The sequence below is a fragment of the Sceloporus undulatus genome, chromosome 4, assembly GCF_019175285.1.
Source record: "Sceloporus undulatus isolate JIND9_A2432 ecotype Alabama chromosome 4, SceUnd_v1.1, whole genome shotgun sequence".
In the NCBI taxonomy this organism is placed as follows: domain Eukaryota; kingdom Metazoa; phylum Chordata; class Lepidosauria; order Squamata; family Phrynosomatidae; genus Sceloporus; species Sceloporus undulatus.
In genome coordinates this window covers 87,088,607-87,114,591 of record NC_056525.1, presented here as the reverse complement: position 1 = coordinate 87,114,591, position 25,985 = coordinate 87,088,607, and the positions used below count along the sequence as shown (strand labels likewise).

Below are 25,985 nucleotides of genomic sequence, written 5' to 3'. Positions count from 1 at the left end.
GGGAAGGGAGGGAGAGGAGAAGGCGACCCCTGCCCCCTTCCCTGCCTCCCCGCGGCTGTCTGGCAACCGTGGGAAGGGAGGGAGAGGAGAAGGCGACCCCTGCCCCCTTCCCTGCCTCCCCGCGGCTGTCTGGCAACCGTGGGAAGGGAGGGAGGGAGGAGGAGGAGGAGGACCCCCGCCCCCATCCCCTTCTGCTTGCGAGGGCCAGCACTCACCGGGAGAAGGGAAAGAAGAGGGAGCCCCGGCCCCTCCCCTTTTCCCCGTGCGGTGCCTGCACTAGCGCCGGCACCCGGCGCAGAGAAAAGGGGAGGGGGAGGGAGGCAACCCCCGCGTTGGGAACCCCTGTCCTAGGTGCTAATATGGCCTCCTAGCTTTCCACAGTTGCCCACCCTTGATTTATATCCTGCTTTACTCCAGTTAGCTTAAAATGATAGACTTGAATCTCTTCTTCCTACTTTATCCTTCTAGAAACATTGTGAGATGGGCCAGGCTGAGACTGGATGAGAAGTCAAAGCCACTAAATCTCAGTTGGGACTAGGAATTCCTCTTTCAGGTCCCTCTCTGACTCTTCTTACCACAACACCCAACTGGTTCCTTTTTTAAAAAATGAAATTCAGGCTCACATCAGTCCTGGTTTGCACTGTTTGTTAGTTTTGACATTTTCTAGCATCATGTTCCTAATCCTAAATCTAAACAGGTCTATGTTTTGAAAATGTGTCTCAAAATCCATCTGATAATCTGTGTCCTTGGAAAATAAAATCATAAAAGAATTTTTAAAAACTGTTAGACTCTTGCAACCAGAACATATTCTTCGTCATTGTGGCCTCAAGCAAAGGGGGCAAAAGAAATGGCCAGAGGCCGCTCCCACCCGAATCACCACAGGATCGCATCAATCAGACACTGCAGTCTGAAGGCCAGCCACTGCTGTGCTCCCAAACAGGCCGCAGCAAGGAGTGGATAAAATCTGCTCCTTTTGCAATTGGGTTTGATCTGGATTAGGCAGTCTCATCACAGCCTCAGTGCTGCTTCCATTCAGTTTGGGGGCATGCATCGTCTAATTGCAATGCCACTAAACTGCATAGAAGGCGCATTTTCTCGCCTGTCTGTTTCAGGCCTGAGTCTGCAGAAACATTTGAAGGGCATGGTTATGTTCCAGACCCAAGGTCTTTATGTCTTCATTGGCAGGGTACGATTTTGATCGCCAACCTGACATCAGTGCTTTTTGACAAAGATGAATGGGAAACCCCCAATGTATTTAATCCTGACCATTTCCTGGAGAATGGTCAATTCAAGAAGAAAGAAGCCTTCATACCATTTTCTGCAGGTAAATGCCAGTGTACTTCTCAGCAGTACTGCCTGCTTACAGGTGCAGTTGGACCTCCATATCCATGGTTTTGCACCCACAAATTCTACCATCCATAGCTTGAAAATATTCCCTTCCCCCCACAAAAAAAATTCAAAAAGCCAACCTTGATTTTGTCATTTCATCTCAGAGACACCATTTTACTACATCACTGTATACAATGAGACTTGAGCATCCACAAATGTTGATATCCATGGGAGTCCTGGAACCAAACCCCAGCAGATACCAAGGCCCCACTGTATTGCATAATAGTAATGATTTACTGTATGTGGAGTGTTGAAAGTTCAACACTGCATGTGTGTAACAGGACTAATATCTGAATAGGTGGTTATGCAGCGTTTATTATGCAACGTTCCTTTCTTTGTAGAAGTGTAGCTTTGTGTGCTCTGAAGAGTGCTGCTGTGTTTGGCACATTCTGAGCCAAACATTTTGCAAATGCAAAAGGGAAAGGACAGAGAATGCATTCAGCTCTAGTCAAATTTTCAAGTCTGGGTGAGAGTTTCCTCTTTTGGTTATCCTCTGTGTTCCAGCGGAAAATAAAGAAATGTCCTCAGCCCTGTTTTTTCTCTATAGTTGTAAGACGCCATGGGATAAAAATCCTGAAATAAATCTCTGTGTAGGAGAGCTAATGCACATATTGAAAGTACTCCATGTAAAAAGGTGATGGCCATTAATCTGTATTTCTAGCTTTTTATACAAAAAATCTTAAAGATTTTACATTAAAATGTGGACATAAAAAAATGTCAACCGAGAGTTCACAACACGGTCTACATTCCCTAATTTTAAAAATCCACAGCTACATTGCACAAATGCAACCAAAATCCCTTAATGAAGTGTGAAGATGGTAATCAGGGCTCCTGATATGCATTGGGTGCTCTTGACCTACACCAGACATTTCTGTGGCTCATTGAGCACTTCTGATGTACATCTCATAATTGTGATGCCCACCAGGCATATGTGAGGTGCATTGGACACTTCTCATATGTACCAGACATTTTTCAGGTTCATTAGACATCCTTGTTGCACTCATTTGCATGTCCTTACTGGTGTCTGATCAAAACTGGGTGTGCTGCAATGAGCATTGGTGTGTCAGGGCCATTTTACATCTGACTCCATTGGCTCCCATTGTGCCACAGACATTTTATAACATCATGACAGTCCCTAGGTGAACAACACCATTCTATTTCCTGCACATGCAAGTCCTCTTATGAACAGGTAGGTGCCATGCTGAATTCCAACAATGAATCTTTACTTTGTATATTATAAAGTAAAACAAAGCCATCTTATAAATTTGCCTGTACGGAGAGTTGAATGCACACCTCCAAAAAAGCTCAGGCAGGCAAGTGAAACTAACATCAATGTAAAGATAGAGTTAAAATCAACTTATTTGAGATGTCATACTGGAGAAAAGTGCTGAGTATACCATGGATGGCCAAAAGGACAAACAAGTAGGTCCTAGAACAGATCAATTCTGAACTCTCCCTAGAAGCCAGGATGACAAAAATAAGACGGGGAAGACATGACTCATTAGAAAAAACAATGCTAGGAAAGATAGAAGGTACTAGAAAGAGAGGAGGACCACATGTGACATGGCTAGACTCAATCAGGGAGGTCATGGGCCTGAATCTGCAGAAGCTAAGCTCAGCAGTGGAGGATAGGAGGTCTTAGACATGTCTCATACACAGGGTCTCCATAAGTCGGGGTCAACTCAAGGGCAGTTAACAGCAAACAAGAAGAGTAAAAAGATATGATGCTTCTTATCAGAGTGATTGAATACATCATTGAGTATAGGTGGTGGGGATGATTTATTTTCCTAACTTTGACCAACATTTGAGCACATTCTGATATGTATTTTCACACTGAAATGTCTCACACTGGTAAGTACCCTGCACTGAGGTTTCAGAGCTAAGCACTGATAGCTTTATTCCCTTCTTGTGTTGAATGGCAATGCAAAGAAAGCCAGAGCTATTACAGTCTCTACTTTCTTGAATAGGAAATAGATGAGACAGACATGTACATTACATTGCAGTTCAAAGAAGTTTTAAGATCTTTTGCTGTCTGGTTTATAATAGCCCTTTACTGTGTCTGTTGCTGTCACCCCAACTTCTCGAAACTCCATGTGAAGCCACTTTCTCGTTCTCTTCCAGGAAAGAGAGCTTGCCTTGGGGAGCAGATGGCTAGAATGGAACTTTTCCTTTTCTTCACTGCCCTGATTCAGAAGTTCACTTTTCAAGCTCCTAAGGATGTGAAGCTCAGCCTTGACTCCCAGATGAGTCATTTACTGAACCCAAAGCCATACCATATATGTGCCTTCTCTCGCTAAAGGAAAACCATGCTGCTCTCAAAATAAGTAGGGTTAGGTCTCCCCCCTTCAATCTGCACTTAATGGGAAGCAGCTGTTATGATGTACAGGGAGGCGTCTCTTTCCTTGTTGCGCAGGAAGTGGAGGGCTGCCATTTTCACTCCCTCCCATAAGAAATATCAGGCATGACAAGCAGAAAAAGAATCCCTGTTGCAGTTACCCTTGTGCTAGGGTCCTTTGCATGGTGTGTGCGTTTGTGGAACAGCAACCAGCTGCTTCCCAAACAACAAGGGAACAAGCCCCTGTTGATCACAGTGGCTGCTTCTCAGGAGTACAGATTGGGGAACTTTCCCAGTCCCTATGTAGCCTGCAGAGATGTATTCTGATCTTTACTACAAAACTCAAGTCTTTATCCTCAAGTCTCAAGTCCTTGCAAGATACTTTCAAGTCAAGTCTCAAGTTGTGTCTCAAATCTGGAAGCCAACTTTAACAGAAAAAAGAAGGTTGTAGAGTAGGAGTGGGGATGGAGGGTTGGTTAAGGATGAAGGGGACAGGCTGATGAGTAAATATCAAGCCCCGCCTCAGGCCCCACTTCAAGCCCTGAGCACAGCATACCATTTTTGGAAAAGAACAGCAAACATGTTAGGCAATGGGGGGCTTCCTGTATAGCAAACTAAAAGTACTGCTTCCTTCTTGTGACTGGTAGGCAAAAAACGATAGGAAGAAAATGTTCTTCAGAAGTGGAAAACTATTTTCCATTTCATACCATTTGTGAATGAAGTTAGGCTAGCAAGTCACTTGCTAAAAATATACTGTACAGTACAAGCCATGAGTTGAGTCGAGTCACTGTGTGATTTATTGCAGAGACAAATCCAAGTCAGGTGTTTCAATCAACTTGAGTGTGATCTGAGTCCAAATCAATTGACTCAAATTTACATCACTAGTAGCCCCTGAATAAGGGGCACTGTAGGAACATGAATACATAGCAATCACAAGTTTCTAATTCTGTGTTACACATTAATAATTGTGCTTTTAATGCTATTGTAAGCCATCCTGAGATCTCTTGATATATAGGGTGTAAATATTTAAATAAATAAATAAATGTAGGATTCCAGCCATTGTTTTTGTATTTCCTTGTTAAACAATAATTAAATAATTTGTTGTTGTTATTTTTAGAATCAACGTGAGTACTAGTTTTTCTCTAATAAAGTTAATTGTTTAAAACCCCTTAAATATTATTTGACTAGAACTTGATTAGGTGCCCAACCTTAGCCGTCACAGGTCCACTATTCTTGCATCTCTTCTGTAAGACCATAATCAACCACTGTCTTCATAAGTACTGTAAGTGTTTTTTTACACTAACCCTTACGCTCAACCTTAGGCTTGAGTTGTTAGATACATGTATTCAGCTTGAAAAGTGTATAGATGGATCAATAAGTTCAAAGACTACAAAGTCAATGCCAAAAGTTTTTTATGTGAATATAAAGGAATATTTCTCGAACAAAGAATAAAGTCAGTTTTACAATTTGGTGCAAATTCTTTTTTCATCACTTTTATTTTTTAATATCAACTATTTACTCTGCAAAGACATAAACAAGTTTGCATTAAAAACACTTACAGTACTACACTATTACAGGAAAACAGTATTGCTTACAATTATATGATCCTAAGCAAATGGTTACTGCTTAAAAATTGAACATTTAAGTTTCAAGAGAAACTTTAAGTTTTAAGAAAAACATTTCATCAGTTCTACTGAATGTGTTACCCTGATAGCAAATAGCTCTTAAATTAAATTATTCTATACAAGTCCAGGATATTTAATAATAATTAGAACCCAAAGAGACCCTCAGAGGCCAGCAAATGCCCAGGCGAGGAGCCAGAGGCTCCCTCCCTCCGGACAGCTGGAGGCCAGGAAAAGGGGGGGAGAAGCCCCGCCCCTGGCACCTAGCCCCCATCCTGGGGGTAGAAGCCCCGCCCCCGGCACACAAAGTGTAAAAGGTTTGCCAACACTGTACTATGTCTTCTATTACTGCTTTCTCCTCTGATGTGAGCCCTGATGCAGTGATAGACAAAAGAGGGGTGTGCTAGCAGATTATCTCAGATAAGCACCTCATGGCATTCATATGGACTAGAGTCCCTTTGGTGACATACACATTAAACCTGCATATGTTCTGTTAAGATTGTTGTGCAAGAAGGTATCCACCACTTCCTTTGTGCCATGACCACCCTCCAAGCATAGTTAACCTGTTAGCTGGTGCGCAATTTCAAGAGGCATTTAATGAGAGCAAGAAAGGAAGTCCACATGGAGTGCTGAGTTGCATTTCTGCATCTGGAGATACAGAGAAGACATCGAGACAGTGTGGAGGTACTATTGGTGGGATTTTACACATTAGCTTATACAGGACCAAGACCCAGATTTTTCAAAACATCAACAAGTAAACAGTTATGTGTTTAGAATTAGGATAATAAAATTGACATTAAGGAATGAATGTAACTGTAACAGTAACCATTTATTTTTTGACCTTTGAACAACAAGTCGTATTAACTAATTTTAAAATGTTACTTTCCAGGCTTTTGGTAAGTTTGGAAAGAGAAAATCCAACTCTGTTGGATAGCTGACAATGATTTTTTTCTTAGGCTTTACCATTTCTTCAAAATATTTTTATCACTATTTGATACACGTAACAAATGGCAAGAGGGACATTGAATCAGTAATGCTCGTATTATGTCCATGAAAATAATAAAAAATATAGTACAATTTCATGTTTAAACCACAAGAGAGCACACTGTACACATTATTCCGTTAACATCTTATGGCTCGAGAAGAGAAAAAGTGGCAAGAGGAACATCCAATCAAGAAATTTCTCTCTTCTCAACATGCTAGCAAAAGAAAACCCTCGTTCATAGGTTAGTTGGATAATATCCATGATGTATCTTTTTGGGTGTGGTATATTGAACTGTGGCATGCAGACTTTGCCCTCATTTTTATGAGCAGCAGGTAAAAGACCAAGAAAGAAGGCGTGCTGAGTTAGGAAGAAAACAGTCTCTTTGAGCTTGACCAGACTAGCAGAGTCCAATCATGCTGTCCCACTGCTTTGATGTCTTTTGGGAGGCCTTATCCCTACAGGTTTTTCTTGTGTTCTTTGCTACATTTCTTCTCATTGCTGACTACATGAAACGAAGACACCCAAAGGATTTTCCCCCAGGTCCTGTGCCTCTTCCTTTTCTGGGCAATCTGCTTCATCTTGATATCAGGAAGCCTCAGTTATCTGTACAAAAGGTAAGGGTGAGAATTGGTCTGAGCACCCAGAGAGTGTCTTATCTCCTTGGAGCAGATCCTGAGAACTTCGCGAATAAGGAAATCACTCTAGGTATTGTTAAATGTTATTTCGTGCTGTCAGGTTGATTTTGATATATGATGATCCTGTGAATGAGAGCCCTTTAAGAGACACTATTATTAACAGGTCTATTTGGGGCTTGCAGACTTAAGGCTGCAGCTTCCTTGATTGAGTCAATCCACCTGAGGTGTGGTCTTTCTGTTTTCCTGCTTCTTATTTTTCATTTTATAATGAGACAATTGAAAATGAGGATCTGTGTGCAAAACCTTAAGAAGGATGCAACAAGTTAAGAGCAAAGGCGAGAAGAAGTCAAAACATAAGTTATGTGAGGAACCAGAGATATTTAATATGGAAAAAAGGGAAGAGAAGAATTCAAATTCCTCAAGGCCTGTAAATTAGAAGGAGAAGGAGGAGTGGAAAAAATCTGTTTTCTGATGTCCTAGAAGTGAGGATTTGATCTAATGAGTTTATATTACAGTGGGTTAGATTTTCTTTAAAACATTTGGAGAAAGTTCTTTATGAGTAGCTGTCTCTTGAGAATGCTCAGGAATTCCTGCTAAACTGTAGCCTGAAGTAGATGACCCACAGGATCCAATTTCATACCAGACTTGTGTAAAGGAACTCATTTCTTCTCCTCTGTTCTATGAGCATCAAGCAGATATACTTATGTTGGTCCTGAGACCTGCACTGGGAGACATGTTGTAGTGTTCCACCCAGACAGAACTATGATACATCCTCCATCCTGCAGGGCTCACCTTTTATTTGCATGGCCATTTAGAGGCTGGTGGAGAATGTGCAGCTTCAGAAGAGCACCTGGCTATGTTCCTGTATCTAGCTGCACAATGATGAAGTCATCATCTGGGACATCCAGAGGATTCCTAGGAATGCTGAGAGGATGCTTTTGCCATACCTGGATACTCTTCTGACTTCCTTTGGTCTCCACTGGCCACTCATGGCTGTGGAGTGCGAGTTCTACACAGGGTTGTGTAATATAGCAGGCTAATATAACCATATAACCATATAAGTAATATGTTTTGGAGGGGGGTTTTGTAGTCAATAATAATATTACCATTACTTTTTCTCCTGAGCCACTTGTTAGTTATTACAATTGGCCCTCCGCTTTTGTGGGTTCAACACTTGCAGATCTGATTATTTGCAGTTTATTTTATGTCGTGATCTACGTCTGATGGAAGTGGAGTAAAGGTGGCCATTTTTGAAAAGAGCATAATCCATAAACATCTCTGCAGAGACAGTGGTGGCCATTTTTAATAAGGGAAAACTCTGCAGAGAAGCTTAGGAATATTGCCCCTATTAAAAATGGCCACCTGACTTCACATCTGCCCAAAGTAAATCATAAAATCACATTGGAAGACCTTCGTATTCTTAAAGAAGTGTTCTCAGTTAAGGCAAAGTAGTGTTCATGACTGTTATTTCTATGTTAGTACCTTTACTCTCTGAGCTTCTTGGAATCAAAGAGCTCCCCTTGGAGGGGTTTCTCCAGCCGATGGGTGAGGGGAATGGATGGAGGTTTCCAAGCAGCCCCAGGAGTAAAGAGAGTCCCTGGTATAAACAAAGGCTTTCTCACTCACTTCTCCCTCCCTGATATTTACAGTACTTCAAACTGTTTTGCAGAGATGACAGCAAGCAAGCTGGGGGCAGGTTTTCCCCTCAAAGAAAATGAGGGATGCCTGGTTGAAAACTGGACTTAGTCCTAGTACTTTTTAAAAATATTCAGTTTTTTATTACTTAAAATAACATAAAATTTCCACATTCGTTCCATAGAAAACATTATTGTACAATACATAAACAACACATATCTTCAAACATAGCACAAATATATGTGAATACTGTACATTCAACCTTCCATATTTCTATGATGTACTATGTCTTATGTCTGTACTTCTCATCTAACCTTGTTGAATTTATTTCTTAATTTAAATTACTTTCATGATATAAATCCCATAAATATAAGTCCCAGCATTTTTAATGGTGGTCTAGAAGAAAGCATTTTAGCAAGCACTGCTTGTCTTACAACCAGGGAACAGGCAACAACTGCTGGCAATGACAATTTGTTAGTTTTGATGCAGAAAGTATGTTTAAATGTGTGTGAGAGTGTATCAACTAATATGCAATAAGTAATATATTAATTTCAAAAATAATACAGTTGGCCCTCCATATCTACAGATTCTTTATCCACTGATTCAACTATCCATAGTTTAAAATATTCCAAAAATATATAAATTCCAAAAAGCAAGCCATCATTTTTATATTTTACATAAGGGACACATTTCACTATGTCATTGTGTATAATGGGACTTGAGCATCCAGGGATTTTGATATCCATGGGGAATCCTGGAACCAAAACCTAGCAGATACCAAGTGCCCACTGCCCCTACATAAGAAAGGTGGGTGCTGCTGGGGTCTGTTGTTCCGATATCAAAATTGATTGATACCATTCCCTCACCCACCCACCCCTCATTTCTTGCCCTAATCTGCCCGAAATTTTAGTGTATTCCTATTGGACAGTTTTAAATTTGGATATTTAATCCCTTTTTATGGGTTGATCACTGTTTTTATGATTGGGGGAGGGTTGGGGTTTTGGGGTTTTTAAATTGTAATTTTTAATTGTTTGTTGTTGTAATTATACTGTTGGAATACACTCTGATTCCTTTATTAAAAAAAAGCAGAATACAAATAAATAAATATTATTATTATTATTATTATTATTATTATAAAAAAGTTAAGAATTTTTCCATCTGTGATGACAAAAAGTTCAAAACTCAGGAGTAACTTATTTCTCTAACAGGATGCCCACCAAAGTTTATGGTCAGTCTTATATTCTTCCCCCTTCTCCTTGCAGCTTGCAGAAAAATATGGCAATGTCTTCAGCTTTCAGTTAGGAAACATTCCGATTGTGGTTGTGAATGGACCGCAACTGGTGAAAGAAGCTCTCATCCATCAGGGTGAAAATTTTCTAGATCGGCCAAAACTTCCTATTCTGTATGACCGTTTTCAGACATTTGGTGAGTGCAGTGGCATCCCTACACCAGGTGTCATCCAGTGCAGGGGGGTGGGGTTTCTGGAGGCAGTTGCTCCCTCCCCGTGATGAGGAAAAGGACAGGACGACAAGTGGTGGGTGGGAATCCAAAGGATCTTTTACAAATGATATTTCCTAAGAGGAGGAGCAACTTTAATATCATGGCATAAGATTAAACTACGATGGGCAATACTTTTGGTCAGATTTTGCATTTCCTATATTCATGAATCAGATTTGATTGTGAAGGGATACATCCACCTTAACTCTACAATTGGCTGTTTGCCTGGGAGGGGCGCCGCCATAAGAAACACATAAGCATAGCTGGAGGAAAGTCCACAACTTTATTAAAGCAAATGGTAAACAGAATAGGGTTGGTACATAGCATGAGATCATGATCTGGATAATCGAACAACACCCCGGTTGTTCGATAACCGCAATGGCCTGGGCCAGGCCCGATGTCGGGATGACCTAGGGGCTATGGTATGCCATATAACAACCAGCAGATTGCATGTAATTCCATGAGCCCCTCGTCACTGGGTCACGCAATAACGTTATGGCCCCCGTGATGGCCACAACGTATCCGCTCAGCGTACCCAGGTCCCAAAGGACTCCCACTCCAGTGCTCCACAGCCCTGGAGACCACTCCCCCCAGATCATGGCCTATGCTGCCGCCTCTGATTGTGACTGACAAAACCCAACCCTAGGGAGGGAGCTGAGCTAAAATGGCCCCGAATGCTGGGCCACGTAGCCCTAAATAGGCCAGCGCTTAGAAGAGGGGCCGGGAGAAGGTTGCTCCTCCCCCTCCAGGCAGCACCAATCAGCTGCCTTGGAGGACCGGAAGGAGCAACCACAGAGGGGTCCTCCACGCAGCTAGAGCAACCCAGAAGCTCTGCCCTGGACCCCTCTGCCACCAATAGCATGCCTCGGCCACCCCCTCAAAGCATGCTGGGGCGCGCCAAGGCCCAGGCCCCAGGCACAATGCCGGCGCGGCCTTCACGGCGGCAATGCGGCTTGCCAGTGAAGTCTAGCAGCCGTCCTTTCTAAACAGTTTAATACACAGCTAGTGTACTTTGTGGACTGACAGTAGTTATTGGACTGTAGTGCTTAAATCACAACTTTGGTGTAGTGGAGAAGCATTGCATTAGAACAATTAGCTCCTCCTGCTTTGTTTTTTTAATCTGCCTATGCATTTCAAGACCTGAAAACTAGGGTATTTATACAATCTATAAACCAAAACCTTATAAACCAACCTCATAAAGAATAATTTCCCTCTAGACTTCATCAGCAATCATGGGAATGGGTCGAAACTTAACCCCCTTCTCCATTGCCATTTTCTTCTCCTTTTGTGTCATGTCTTTTTAGATTTTAAACCTGAAGGCAGGGAAATGTCAAATTAACAATTTGTAACATCCATTTGCATCTCAACAAGGACTCTTCCCTTGCAATCCGGCCTGGGGCAGAGTCGGGGAGTCACGTCCAGATGACGCACACCTCAACTCTGCCCTCATGATGCTGCACATGTGGCATCATGGCGCTCCCCTGGTTCTGCATCCATACAATGCAGTGCCGAAGGAGTGCCACCAAGCTGCAGCAACATAGCTATGGCGCCCTTTCCTGGGCTTTTTGCAGCTACTTTTTGCGCCATGAAAACCCCGGATTGGGGCCCTAATCCACACCTGGATTAGGGCTGCAGCATGTGGTTGCTGCAGCCCCAATGTGCAAGGGAAGAGTCCTTGCTGCAGCCCCAATGTGGCTAGGAAAGGGGCTGCATGTACATCCTCTGAGAAGGCAGCTATGGAAGCAAGTTCTCTGGAACCTCCATTTTACTTCTGCCAGCTCATTGTGAAAAAACAAACAAAACAGTCCTCCACCAGTATTGAAAGCCTTTGCAATGTGAACCAATACAGTAAATGATCACTTTGAAGCAAGTCCCACTATTTTTTGGTTCTATATTGAAGATGAAGCAAGCTTGTTTTCTATTGCTCCATAGACAAGCGCATGGAGCAGTGGATTCAAACAACAGGAAAAGATATTCCACTTAAACATTAGGAAGAAGCTCCTGATGGTTAGAGCTGTTCAGCAGTGAAATATGCTGCCTCAGAAAGTGGTGGAGTCTGCTTCTTTGGAGGTTTTTAAACAGAAGCTGGATGGTCATCTGTTGAGATTGCTTTGATTGTGTATTCCTCCCATCCAAGTACTAACCAGGCCCAACCCTGCTTAACTTCCAAGTTCAGATGAGATTGGACATGTTCAGGATGGTCAAGCCGTAGGTGCTTTGATTGTGTATTCCTGAATGGCCAGTGGTTGGACTGGATGACCCTTGGGCTTTTCCAACAATGACTGATTTTATGATTTGAAGTATGTATAGCAGGGTTTAACAAAATGTGGCTCACACAGTCATATATTCTGCCCCCACGTTTCCAAAGATAATATGTACAATGAGTTATGCTCCAACAGGATTCCAACCAACATTTTAATTTTTAGAATTTACAAGGAATTATTAAAGTGATGTGATGTTAACCTTTTCCGTCTAGGACTGATCTTTTCTAATGGAGTTAGCTGGAAACAGCAAAGACGATTTGCCTTGTCAACTCTAAGAAACTTTGGTTTGGGGAAAAAAAGTTTAGAAGAGCGAATACAGGAAGAGAGCAGGTTCCTCACTGATGCCATTGAAGAGAAAAAAGGTAAAGGTGCATTAGCTGTGCTAGAAAGCTTCACAGTCCTTCAATTCCAAAATCAAGCTTTTCCAGAGCTGCAGCCTCCTCATGGACCTTAGGGCATTGTCAGTAGAAAGCTGCACACTGGCACATGTGACAACTGATATTTGTACAGATTTTGATAGTTAGAATAGTTACAATCAGGAATGGATTGTAGCATGGACTTGAAGTGTGATAGTTCTGCAATAGTGGGACAGTGAAGGTTGCATAACTTGTTAATCCTCCTGAGTTCTTTAGAAGGTTTAAGCAGGAACTGAACAACACAGCAGCAGTTGTTTCAATAGATAAATTCAATAGATAAAGAAAATAATCAATATTACTTAGAGAAGTAATGGACTGGATTCCACAAAAGTTCCTGCCCAATAAATATGTTTCTCTTTCAGATGACAAATCTGAGGCCTGGTACACTGGGCAGGAAGCAGCATGGCTCTAAGCAGCTTCTTTCTGGCTGCGTCTCGTTCCAGCGCAGTTTGACTGCTCCAGGAACGATACGCAGCAAAAAGGGGCAGCGTTTCGCCACCTGTATGTAAGCCCCTTAGATGTGTTTGATGGAATATATTAACTAAGCGACCATTACTACCACTTGTGCTTTAATCCATTCCAAAAACCCACAATTTTTCTCATATTGTACTTTTGTTGCATGAAAGCTTTAACCATTCTAATTCTTCCCCTGCCAACATTTTTTCCTCTGCAGGGAAGCCATTTGACCCTCATTTTCTGATTAACAATGCTGTTTCAAATGTAATCTGTTCAATCACTTTTGGGAACCGCTTTGATTACCGTGACAGTCAGTTCCAGGAATTATTGCACTTGATCGATGAAGCAGGGAAAATGCAGGAAAGCATCGCGTGCCAGGTAAGGCTTGTTGTAATCTTATGGTCAACAACAGCCAAAATTGTTTGCTTCTGGGCAGGCTTCTGGGCAGGCTTTCCTAATCACATTGACTCTTCATTCATTTGCTTTGAGGCCATTTAGTCTATTGGGATATATAGCAACTTCATATGCTGAGACCTTCTAGGAATATAAATGCATGTCTATGATAGTTTTATTGCTTACTAACAGCCTCTCCTCATTTCCTATTTACTAAGAGCACACCTTACCATTTGTCCCTTGAGAGAATCTCTCTTCTCTTCTCTCTTTGTTCTTGTCCGGAGAAGCATTCCCTCCCTTGCATGCTCAAGGAAACTTTCTTAAGAAACAAGTAGTCAACTTTTCTACCTCATTTTCTTCCCAACATGAAGTTAGACCTGTGTCTTCATACACATGATTTTTGTAAGTAAACTTGTTTTTATTTCACTCTAACTAAAGACTCTGTTTTAATTTGGGCACACATGGTGCTGGAAGATAAAGTGGACCTAGTTTCCTGCTCACCTATAGTCTGCTGTGTTTGCTTTGCTGGCGAGATTAAGCAATCTCTCTTATTTCCTGAGTTTTCTAATGAATCTCAAGAAAGAGAATTCCAACAGGGTTTGTGAGTATCTAGTTTATTCTTTTTCTGACTGTTAAAACATCTAGCACCATACAATGACATCACTCAGGTTGGTGTCACCCAGTGTAGTAATTCATGGTGTCACCCCCTCCCATTGACCTTCTCCCACACCATGCCAAACCATACAGAATCCTTAGCGATATCTTTTGTTCTAATGTTATTCACAAATCATAATTCCCATACATCACTGAATGTAATGGTAACAGCTGTGACATAAACCACTAACAAAATTAAAATTATACCTTTAAATCACAATATCATATACACAACCTACATGTACAGTATTTACATTAGGTAGTTTAATGTGGTTAAGGTGAAAATTTGGTAAGATGTGAATTTTTTTGTAAAGAAAAATTTTAAAAAAATTAATTTTAAAATTTAATTCATTTAAAGGTGAGGCCTTTCTTTTTGTCTCCCACTGAGCTTCACCCCACTCAGACTATCTCTTCAGCATTTTAAAGGGATGCAGGCAAATGCCACAGCCCATTTCTGCCAAAGGCAGGTGTTTGGAGAGCAGTGGTGTCACCTTCTCTTAAGGTGTCTCCTGGTGTGGTCCCTACCGCCCACTCCCTCCTTATTATACCTCTGGTGCTATGCACCTCTGTTTACCATCTTCATTGCATTTAGCATTCTCTCGTCTTACTGCTCTTTCAATCCTGATGCCTTTCTCTTTCTTTTCAAACAAAGAAACAGCTTCATTTATATACCGCTTCATGCTGAACCAGCAGTGTCTAAGCAGTTTACAACTGTAAGCTAATTGCACCCAACAATCTGGGTACTCATTTTGGCCACCTTGGAAGGATGCAAGCCTGAGTTAAGCTTGAGCCCTTTTGCTGGTATTGAACTCACAACCTTATGGTTTGTGAATGAGTGGCTGCAGTACAGGCATTTAACCACTGTGCCACCAGGGCTCCTCTTCTTTCAACTGTCAAAAACTCTAACCAGAGCATTATTCTCTTTCTGTTCTCAGTATGCCTCTTTATCACATGAGCTCAGAGGCAGAGACTGACAAGCTTTTGCATAGCACAAGTACTATGTACAAATTCCTCACTTGCCTGGAAGACTATTTCATGGTCCAAAAGGTGGAAGAGGCAACAAGGGGGTCAGCTATTTTGGATCTGATCCTAACCAACAAGGATGACTTGGTTAATGGGGTGCAAGTGGTGGGATCATTAGGTGGAAGTGACCATGTTCTCCTGAAGTTTGTAATACAGTGGAAAGGAGAAGCCAGGCATAGTCAAACACGCATCCTAGACTTTAGGAGAGCGGATTTCAGTAAACTTAGAGAAGTATTGAGGGTGATCCCGTAGTCAGAAATACTAAAAGGGAAAGGAGTTCAGGCTGGATGGGAGTTTCTCAAAAGACCGATACTGAAGGCACAATTTCAAACCGTTCCAGTGAGAAAGAAAAATGGGAGGTGTCTCAAGAAACCAGGATGGATGATTAAGGAACTTTCAACCGAGCTAAGTTTGAAACGGAACATGTATAAGAAATGGAAAAAGGGGGAAATCACAAAAAAGGAATTCAAAGAAATAGCAGGCATGTGTAGGGGTAAAGTCAGAAAAGCTAAAGCGCAGAATGAACTCAGGCTTGCTAGAGAGGTTAAGAACAATAAAAAGGGCTTTTTTGGATATGTCCGCAGCAAAAGGAAGAAGAAGGAAACGGTAGGGTCACTGCGTGGAGAAGATGGCAAAATGCTAACAGAAGACAGAGAAAATGCAGAATTACTCAACACCTTCTTTGCCTCAGTCTTCTCAGAAAAGGCAAAGGGTGCTCAACCTGAGGATAATGGAGCAGAGGACAGAACAGGGGAATTTCAGTACAGAATAAGTAAAGAGATAGTAGAGGAACACCTTATTAATCTAAATGAATTCAAGTCTCCGGGACCAGATGAACTACATCCAAGGGTATTAAAAGAACTGGCAAATGTAAAATCGGAGCCATTGGCAATTATATTTGAAAACTCCTGGAAAACAGGAGAAATCCCAGCAGACTGGAGGAGGGCAAACGTCCCCATCTTCAAAAAGGAGAAGAAAGAGGATCCCAACAATTATCGTCCAGTTAGTCTGACATCAATACCAGGAAAGATTCTGGAGCAGATCATTAAACAGAGAGTCTGTGAACATCTAGAAGGCAATGCCATAATCACAAAAAGTCAACATGGGTTTCAGAGAAACAAGTCATGCCAGACAAATCTGATCTCTTTCTTTGATAAAATTACCAGCTTGGTAGATGAAGGGAATGCTGTGGATGTAGTATATCTTGATTTCACTAAGGCCTTTGACAAGGTTTCCCATTACATTCTTGCAAACAAGCTTGTAAAATGTGGACTAGACAAGGTAACTGTTACATGGATTTGTAACTGGTTGACCGGCCGAACCCAAAGGGTGCTCAACAATGGCTCCTTTTCATCGTGGAGAGAAGTGACCAGTGGGGTTCCACAGGGCTCTGTCCTGGGCCCAGTGCTATTCAACATCTTTATCAATGACCTGGATGACAGAATTGGGAGCATACTTATCAAATTTGCAGATGACACCAAATTAGGAGGAATAGCTAATACTCCAGATGACAGGATCAAAATTCAAAATGACCTGAATAGACTAGAAAGCTGGGCCAAAGCTAACAAAATGAAATTCAACACAGAGAAATGTAAGGTACTGCACTTAGGGCGAAAAAATGAAATGCATAGATATAGGTTGGGAGACACATTGCTGAATGAAAGTACATGCGAAAGGGATCTAGGAGTCCAAGTAGATGATAAGTTGAACATGAGTCAACAGTGCGATGCGGCAGCTAAAAAGGCCAATACAATTTTAGGCTGCATCAATAAAAGTATAGTGTCTAGATCAAGAGAAGTAATTGTGCCATTATATTCTGCTCTGGTCAGGCCCCACCTGGAATATTGTGTCCAATTCTGGGCACCACAATTCAAAAAGGACATTGAAAAACTGGAGCGTGTCCAAAGGAGGGCGACTAAAATGGTGAAAGGTTTGGAAACCTTGCCCTATGAGGAGCGACTCAGAGAGCTGGGGATGTTTAGCCTGGAGAAGAGAAGATTAAGAGGTGATATGATAGCCCTGTTTAAATATGTGAAAGGATGTCATATTGAGGAGGGAGCAAGCTTGTTTTCTGCTGCTCCAGAGAACAGGACCCGGAACAATGGATCCAAGCTACAGGAAAAGAGATTCCACCTGAACATTAGGAAGAACTTCCTGACAGTAAGGGCTGTTCGACAGTGGAACACACTCCCTCAGAGTGTAGTGGAGTCTTCTTCCTTGGAGGTCTTTAAACAGAAGCTGCATGGCCATCTGTTGGGGATGCTTTGATTTGGATTTCCTGCATGGCAGGGAGTTGGACTGGATGGCCCTTGCGGTCTCTTCCAACTCTATGATTCTATGATTCTACTCAGGTTGGCAGACTTGCAAGACACAGGGAGCTCAGCTTGCCAGAGTAGAAACCTTTGTTACAATGGGGGCCACATGGTAATAAGTACATCTAGGAATGGAAATAGCTGTCAAAATTCTTCTTATTCATGGAAAAGCATGGGAAAAATATTTACTGTTCTCAGGGCCTTTTATCTGGTGCTGATATCCATCTAAACACTGGTATAGTTAGGCTGGAGTGGTGCCCAAATAGCATTCAGGCAAAATATGCTGCCAAAATGACATTCTGGTGCTCTTGGCAACTGCAAGGAAGATTGTGTGCATTTTCCAAGTGATGGTAGCCATCACCATGAGCAGCCATTCCATGCAATACAAATGGTTAGTAAGTGTGTTTGAGGAACTTACACAAAAATGCTATTTGTAACAGCATTCCAGTGCACAGTCCAATTTATGTTCTGCAATTCATACCCTAACACCGGGTTGTTTAGGAAAGATTTCTGCTTCTTATTTCCCTTCTCATTCTGTCAGCTCCTCTCTTTATTGTATAAAGTTCATATGGAACTTTGAGTTGATGTTCTCCAGAGGCTCCCTGCTTCTCCTGAACCTCTACTAATTTTTATGTTTGTCTTCCAGCTGTACAATATTTGCCCAGCTGTCATGAAGCATGTGCCAGGACCTCATAAAACTGGTTTTAAAAACTGGGAATATTTAAAATCATTTGTGAGTAAAATAATTGAAAAACATCAAGAAGACCGGAATCCACATGAAGCAAGAGATTTCATTGATGCTTATCTAAATGAAATAGCCAAGGTAATTAATAAACTGGAGGTTGGGAGAGAATTTGTTTCTTAATTTTTAGGTGAAGGTGGGTCCTGTGTGCAATGTCCAGGAATATCCTGTAGTATCCCTGCCCCAGAGCTGCCCTGCCCCTCCCTGGTTACAAAGGCCCTCCATTCTGATAAATGTGCATCCCACTGATCTACCCAGTGCAGGCTGTGTTACTTGGGAGTATATCACATGACACGGGTTGCAAATGCACTGGGACGGATACTATTACTTAGCTCCATCCCCAGGCAGTATTCATCTCATACATGGCCTGGGTTTATCCCGGACCTTTTAAAGAATGGGACTGGGATAAGCCCGGGTTGCATATGGGATGAATCAGGGACATAGCCAAGGGGGGAGTTCTTGGGGTCCGGACCCCCCCCCCCTTCCATTAGAAAAATGAATGGTGCGTGCTGCTGTGCCGCCGTGCCCAAGCCCCATTATAATGGTGGCACTTAGTCTGGACCCCCCCTTCCCAAAATCCTGGCTATGTCCCTGGATGAATACTGTCCAGGGACAGAGCTGTGCAATAATATCTGTTCTGGTGCATTTACATCCCATGCCTGGTGCAGGATTAAACCCCCATGCAATAAACTCCTTGGTCCACAGATACAAGGCCTATGAAATCTCAAATAGCTAGGATATTTGGCAAAGTAACTTTTGATGGTTTTACATCCAACTTGATTCCACTGATTCTCTTTAAAATCAAATGGTATAGGATGGTTGCAAGGGTATGTATAGTCCATACATATGAAAGCATGTTATCTAAGGAGTGGTATTGTTTAGATGCTGACATTTGTCCACTACCTAAATATCCTCACTTGGCTCAGAACAAACAATTTGAAAATAGAGCTGGGGAACATTTGGTCTTCCAAATGTCCTGGATTAGAATTGCCATAAGCATTGCCCTTGGTTCCAGGGCTTCTGGGAGTGGAAGTTCAAAATGCTTGGAGAGTCCAGATGTCTCCTGTAATCTAGCACCACCTGTATCTGTTTTAATATAACTTTTCTAGGCTTCAAAGTCTAGATCATGAATTACTAGTTTCTTTCCTTTCCCTCTGTTCACACTTACTATAGGCTCCTATAATTACCAAGGCTGTTGACTTGATCCTGAGCTGTCTTTAGAGAGATTATAGAGATTGTGAAACATATTGTGATTACTTGATGGATGCCTGAGAATGGAATAATATTTTTATTGAAAATTTAGGTACCTAGGTGTACTTTCTTACTTTCTTTTTCAGGAAGATGCTTCTTCCAGTTTCCATAAGGAAAATCTTTTACAGTCAACACTAGACTTGTTTTTTGCTGGAACAGAAACAACTTCTACAACCTTGCGCTGGGCTTTGCTGTACATGGCTATGTATCCAGAAATTCAGGGTAAGACTATAATTATAACTTTTCCCTTGTGTTACCTTTTATAAAGAGAGAATGGTCCTGAATTTCAAGGCTATTACGCTATTATGTTAAAGTGACTCAAATGTTTGATGTTGTTGTGTCCCTTCACATCTTTTCCAACTTATGATGGTGAACCTGTTCCTGCATTTTTGGCATTATTTGTTCAGAGAAACTTTGTCCTTGTTTTTCGCTGTGGCTAAGAGAGTGTGACTTGCCTGAGGTCACCCAGTGTGTTTCCATAGCTGAGCAGAGATGCTAACTCTGGGTCGAAAACAAACTGCAGAAACCATCCAGTTCAAGACCGATTTAACTGCCCTGGCAGGCATCTCTCCGGACAAAGGGCAGGGTAAGCGGTAATGGCAATTCTTCTTCAGGGACATAAGGTGAGGTGTTTTTTTTTTGGGTAAACAGGAAATGAGAAGGGGCGGTTAGCAAGCAATAAAACTACCATAGACATGCATTACTAGAGGGTCTCAGCATGCACAGTTGCTATGGCCCTATACAGACAGGCCAAAATAAAGCTGCTTCGGATCACTTTGGAGGTATGCTGTTTACATGATGCATGCGTCCCAAGAGTCCGGAAGCTGCACCAAAGCTGTGCACCAGTCCTTAGGACTGGATCATGGCTTTGGTGCGGCTTTTGGGCTCTTAATATGCATGAATTATTTAAACAGAATACTTCCAAAGTGACTCGAAGCAGCTTTATTTTGGCCTGTCTGTATAGGGCCTATATATCCCAACAGAAGGTGATGTAGGATTCCAATTTATTTTTTCATGGACCAGCAGTTCAAGGCATAGCTGCTAACAAGAGCAGATTGGTTTTAAGGAATTGTCAGTAAATGCTCATTTTAGATCTTGGTGTGTAAACTCTGATTTCCCTATAATTTCATTTTTCTGTTTCTCTATTTCTGTCTCTCAAATCCAGTCACATTTATCCTTCCATGACTTTATCTGCACTGGCCAGGATACTCGGGCAACCTGCAAAACCAAGGGAAACGTGGGTGTTTTGGCCCATGCAGACAAGGCTCATATCTGCTTGGCTTATATAGCAATATAAGAAACTGCCTTATACTGAGACACACCCTTGGTCTACCTTTGCCCTCTTTGTCAGCAATGACTTGCAGCAGGTCCCCAGAACTTCAGGCTAGAATCTTTATGGAAGTCTTTCTACCCTACCTTCTATTCAAAGATACAGAGTACAAGCAATAAAAAAATAACTGTGACTCTGTTTTAAAACTAGTGAAACAGCTCTAAAACAGTTTTGCAAATGTAGAATGATATACCAAAAGCAAAACAATGATCACAAATGCTTGGTGAACATCCAGATTTTAAATTGCCACTAACATGTGGGGGAGGGATACTCAACATTGGCAGGCAGGTTGTTAATAATTTTGCCTACTCGCAGCTGCTTGCAATGGGAGGGCAAATTACCTTCCCTATCTGTTATCATTCAAACATCCTGAAATATGAAGACTCCCACATACACAATGCGTAAATATAAAAAACAACACACACACTTATATTATCTTTGTTTGTAAAGCATGCATATGTAAACAATAACAGTGGAGTTTACTCCCAACTGAGGAGATTATTGCATGGAGAAATGCTGCTGTAATAGATGCGGCTTGTAAAGACGAAACCAAGTTTTATTGCACATGCCAGCGGCTGGGTGACTGCAACCCGTCTGCATCTCGGACCTCAGCTGCACTTACCTGGCCAATTTTCAAAAACATTGATCTTGCCACTGTACTATATTTCTTGGGGAAGCCATCTTGCCAGAATGTTCTCTTTGTTTATTCTTGTACTGATAGCATATGTTACTTTCTTTGTAGGAAGAGTTCAGGCAGAAATAGACTCTGTCATTGGCCAGTCTCGCCAGCCAGGAATCGCTGACAGGGACAGCATGCCTTACACCAATGCAGTCATTCATGAAATTCAAAGAATTAGCAATATTTTGCCTTTAACTCTTCCTCGAGTGACAACTATTGACACAAGGCTGGCTGGGTTTCATGTGCCCAAAGTAAGTCTTCAGGAAATATATTTGATATATCTTTCTTTCCTTTTCTCTCCCCCCCCCCCCAGAAGCCCAGATTCTAAATACTGAAGATGCATCTACACTGTAGGAATAATGCAGTTGGAGACCACTTTAATTGCCATGGCTCCTATAAAATTCTGAGATAGCTTTGTAGCACCAGCATTCTTTGGCAAAGAAGGCTAAAAATCTTATAAAACTAGAAATCCAGGATTCCCTAGGATAGAGCTGCAGCACTTATGTGGTATCAAACTGCATTAATTCTGTAGTACAGAGGCACCCTGAGTTACTCCACTAAAGCTGTAGGTGATGAGGAGAGGTTTCTTTATGTTTTTATAGGTCTAGCCAGATGTGGACAAATGGGATTGGTCTGGGGGTCAATTTTCTGTCCCCAGGACTCTCCAGGAGTCACATAAACTGCTAAAGAACAAAGAAGATGATAGATGTCATTTTGAAAAACTATGGCAGGTTACAGACGGGCAAAAAGGGATGTACTCATGACGTCATGAAGGTAGAGCCTTCAGATGGGCTTTACCTGAATGCCGTCATGAACACGCCCCCCCGCACGCCCCAAGCGGGAAGAAGCGGCATTAAAAAGGTGCTGCTTTTTTCCGCTTCTTTTCTGTTTGATGCGTACCTGCGCAGCTCCGTCTGTAAGCTGCTGCACCGATACGTCAGAATTGCTATGCCGCAAATATAAGTTGCCGGTTTAAAAGCTCCGTGTCAGCTGTGTCCCATAATGGGTCGGGTTCCCGGGACATGCGTGGTTTGCAGCCAAGCTTTAATTGCAACGTCCGCTGCCATGGAGCTGTGGAAGCTGAGGCACAGCTGCGGCGCATTTTAAGCCTCGTAACCCTAACCCTAGAGCCACTTGTGCGCATGCGTTGCTAGAACCGCGGGAAGTTGTAACTTTTGCCGGCGGATGTTTTGGTTGTAGAAAGTGAAAAGGGAAAGTTTGGGATTTAAAGTGACCCCCTACACACATTCCTGCGCCATTTTCACCTGGGAACGGGCACAGTTCGGCTGCTCCTGGCACAGCTGTGTGGCGGCTCCCCTTTGCCACCAGGCAGGATGGCTCAGCCATCCACCAGCACCCCGAAAAAAAGGCAGGGGGACGTCTTGGTCTCATACTGAGACGGCTGACATTATAGCTATATGGTCCCAGAAACTGGAGTAACTGCAGAAACTGGAGCAGTCCTACCTGAATGCTGACACATATCGAGAAGTGGAAGAAGCCATGAGAGCTGCTGCACCGGTACACCAGAATTGCTACGCCGCTACTTTAAGTTGCCCATTTAAAAGCTCCGTCGCATAGTGAGTTGGGGTCTTGGAACATGCGCAGTTTGCAGTCAGGCTTTAATTGCAACGTCCGCTGCCATGGAGCTGCGGAAGCTGAGGCACAGCTGCGGCGCATTTTAAGCCTCGTAACCCTAACCCTAACCCTAGAGCAACATGTACGCATGCGCTGCTTAGAAAGTTTGGACTTTAAAGTGCACCCCTACACACATTCCTGTGCCATTTTCACCTAACAATAAAAAACGCTAAAACTGTAAATATTGACATATGTACAAAGGAGGTGAGGGGAGATGGCAGGGGGACAGCGGAGACAGCGGTGGCTGCGCATTGCAGATTCAGCAGGAGCGTGGGGACCAAAGGAGAGGATGCCAACACCAGCTGATCACCAGCTGGCAGGAGACCACCATTGTTTTAAAGGGGCTTGGGCACTTTAAATGTGCCCATAGGCTTTCTGCCGCCGCTGCTTAGCCCTGCGCAGCTGCGCATTCGCCAGCCGGCAAAGGAAAAAAAAAAGAGACCCTGGAGCTTGAATGTGCCCAAGACCTTTTGATGCCCTCTAAACTTGCCCCCAAAGGCAAAGGGCAACTAGAGAGGGCCTGGGATCAAGGGGCAGGGAGCACTGACAAGGCACTAGGTCCCATGATGTCCCATAAAGACATCATTTCGCCTCCCAGGGCATGTGTTCCCTCCCAGCCCTATCTACTCTATTCTACCCTTCCTGTTCTCTCCTCCCACCATGCCTGGCTCACTGGTCCCCAAACCAGCAATCTCCAAACTCTGCCCTTCCAGGCGTTTGGACTTCATCTCCCAGAATCCCCAGCCACCTTGCCCTGTGGTCTGGGATTCTGGGAGATGAAGTCCAAACGCCTGGGAGGACAGAGTTTGGACATTGCTACCTCACACCACTCCTGCCTAACTTTAGACTGCACAGGGAAAAAGTTTAAAGGGGCTTGGGTGCTTTAAATGCGCAGACAGGCTTTCTGCCGCCGCTGCTTAGCGATGCAGCTGCGCAGCTGTGCACCTCTCATGCGGCAAAAGAAAAAAAACCCGCGGTTTGGGCCGCCCGTGAGGAAGCTGCCTCTCTTTTTGCAGCGTCCTCCGAGGCGGCGGTATGGAAGCTCCGGGTCCGAAACGGACCCAGGTGAGGCGTCTTCACTGCCCCCCGTGTGGAAGCTCCAACACCTGAAGCACGCCCCTGGGGCGGGCCGTCTGGAGGCTCCGCATTCAGCTGAATACACCTCCAAGATGTCCTCCCCTGCCCGTCTGTATCCCGCCAAAGTTTTTATGTTAAACAATATAGAGAGGCTCTGCAACCTATTTAAAAGATGAAATGGGACCTTTTCATATGATTTTTTTTTTAGAATTATTACAGCATGAGCGCTAGCAAGGTGAATTGGTTTGAGTTTTCAGGGTTCATATCCCCACATGGCCATGGGAATCCATTAGGTGGAAAGGAAATGACAAGCTTTCCTGAATAAAATTTGCAAAGAAAACCTGTGATATCCTATGGGTCTCCATAAGCTGAAAATGACCTGAAGGCCCACAACAACAGCATGTTTATAGCATTAGTATAGTACTCTCCTGAGATCTGCAAATTGTCAGGGGGGTATTCATATTTTTGAACCATAGTTCTCCAATACCTCCAATGCCTAAATAAAAAAGAAATTCCAAAATACCATTGATTTTATGGAATGCCTTCTAAGGATCCAGTTGCGCCCAGAAACACGGTGAGAATGCCCCCATTTTATCCAGTGGATTCCATACCTGAGGGCAAAGAATTGAATATACTATCCCTATCCCTGCCCCCCCCCCCCCCCCCCCACACACACATCCTACTTTATTCTGATAAGCTACCTGGGTTGCTTCTTCCCATTTTATCCTTCTAGGAACATTGAGAGATAGGACAGGCTGAGATTGGATGAAAACTCAAAGGCACCCAGTAAGCTTCAAGGCTTAGTGGGGACTAGGATTGGATCTTTCAGGTTCCTCTCTGACTCTCTTATCACTACACCCAACTCGTCCTCTTTCCAAGTGTTTTTTTTTAATGATATTCAGGCCCACATCAGTCCTGGTTTCACCTAGTGGTTTGTTCTGAAATTTGCCCAGCTTTTGATGTTCCTAATCCTAAATCTAAACAGTTCTGTTTTGTAAATGTATCCAAAAATCCATCTGGTAACCTGTGTCTTTGGGAAATGAATTCATAAACTACTAAAACAAACAAAGTGCGAGAGAATCCTGCAGTGAAAATATATCCCTTATCATTGTGTCTACAAAAATAGGATTGGTCTTGCATTTGGAAGGCGCGGTTAAATTGTAAACCCAATGTCTCTATGTCTTCATTGACAGGGCACTATTTTAGTCCCCAACCTGACATCAGTGCTTTTTGACAAAGATGAATGGGAAACCCCCAACAAGTTTAATCCTGGCCATTTCCTGAAGAATGATCAATTCAAGAAGAAGGAGGCATTCATACCATTCTCTGCAGGTAAAGGGGAGGGAATGCCAATATAATTTTCCAGTGATGGAGGGGAGACATCCTCAATTTGGGTTAGTTCCCCTCGTTCACTCCAATCATGCAGGAAATGGAAGGACAGGTTGCTTACCTGTAACAGTATTTCTTCGAGTGGTCATCTGCGAATACATACAAATGGGTTTCACTGCGCCTGCGCAGTGCTGCTCGGAACCTACTGGAATCACTGGGCAGAGTTCACTCTGCAACACATTGAAACTTTTTGGCGGTAACTCCGCCCACCCGTTATAAGGCCCCTGCCTTCCCGCTCTTTTCCCCAGTTCCGCAATTTTTCCGCC

The 25,985-nt window shown here is 42.8% G+C and overlaps 3 protein-coding genes across 6 annotated transcripts in view; all 3 read left to right on the top strand.

Moving 5' to 3' along the window:
* Positions 1-5,191, top strand: part of LOC121927980 (cytochrome P450 2J2-like) — a 24,066-nt gene extending 18,875 nt beyond the window's left edge. Inside the window, exons 8-9 of the mRNA XM_042462120.1 lie at positions 1,186-1,324; positions 3,511-5,191. Of these exons, the coding sequence (XP_042318054.1) occupies positions 1,186-1,324; positions 3,511-3,686 (315 nt within the window). The 3' untranslated portion in view covers positions 3,687-5,191. The remainder of the gene's footprint in view (positions 1-1,185; positions 1,325-3,510) is intronic.
* Positions 1-25,985, top strand: part of LOC121927978 (cytochrome P450 2J2-like) — a 150,706-nt gene that overhangs the window by 66,765 nt on the left and 57,956 nt on the right. The window lies entirely within an intron of this gene.
* LOC121927981 (cytochrome P450 2J2-like) overlaps positions 6,566-25,985 on the top strand; it is a 34,027-nt gene continuing 14,607 nt past the window's right edge. The window contains exons 1-8 of the mRNA XM_042462121.1: positions 6,566-6,945; positions 9,864-10,026; positions 12,575-12,724; positions 13,452-13,612; positions 18,263-18,439; positions 19,696-19,831; positions 21,682-21,869; positions 25,524-25,662. Coding sequence (XP_042318055.1) covers positions 6,745-6,945; positions 9,864-10,026; positions 12,575-12,724; positions 13,452-13,612; positions 18,263-18,439; positions 19,696-19,831; positions 21,682-21,869; positions 25,524-25,662 — 1,315 coding nt within the window. The 5' untranslated portion in view covers positions 6,566-6,744. The remainder of the gene's footprint in view (positions 6,946-9,863; positions 10,027-12,574; positions 12,725-13,451; positions 13,613-18,262; positions 18,440-19,695; positions 19,832-21,681; positions 21,870-25,523; positions 25,663-25,985) is intronic.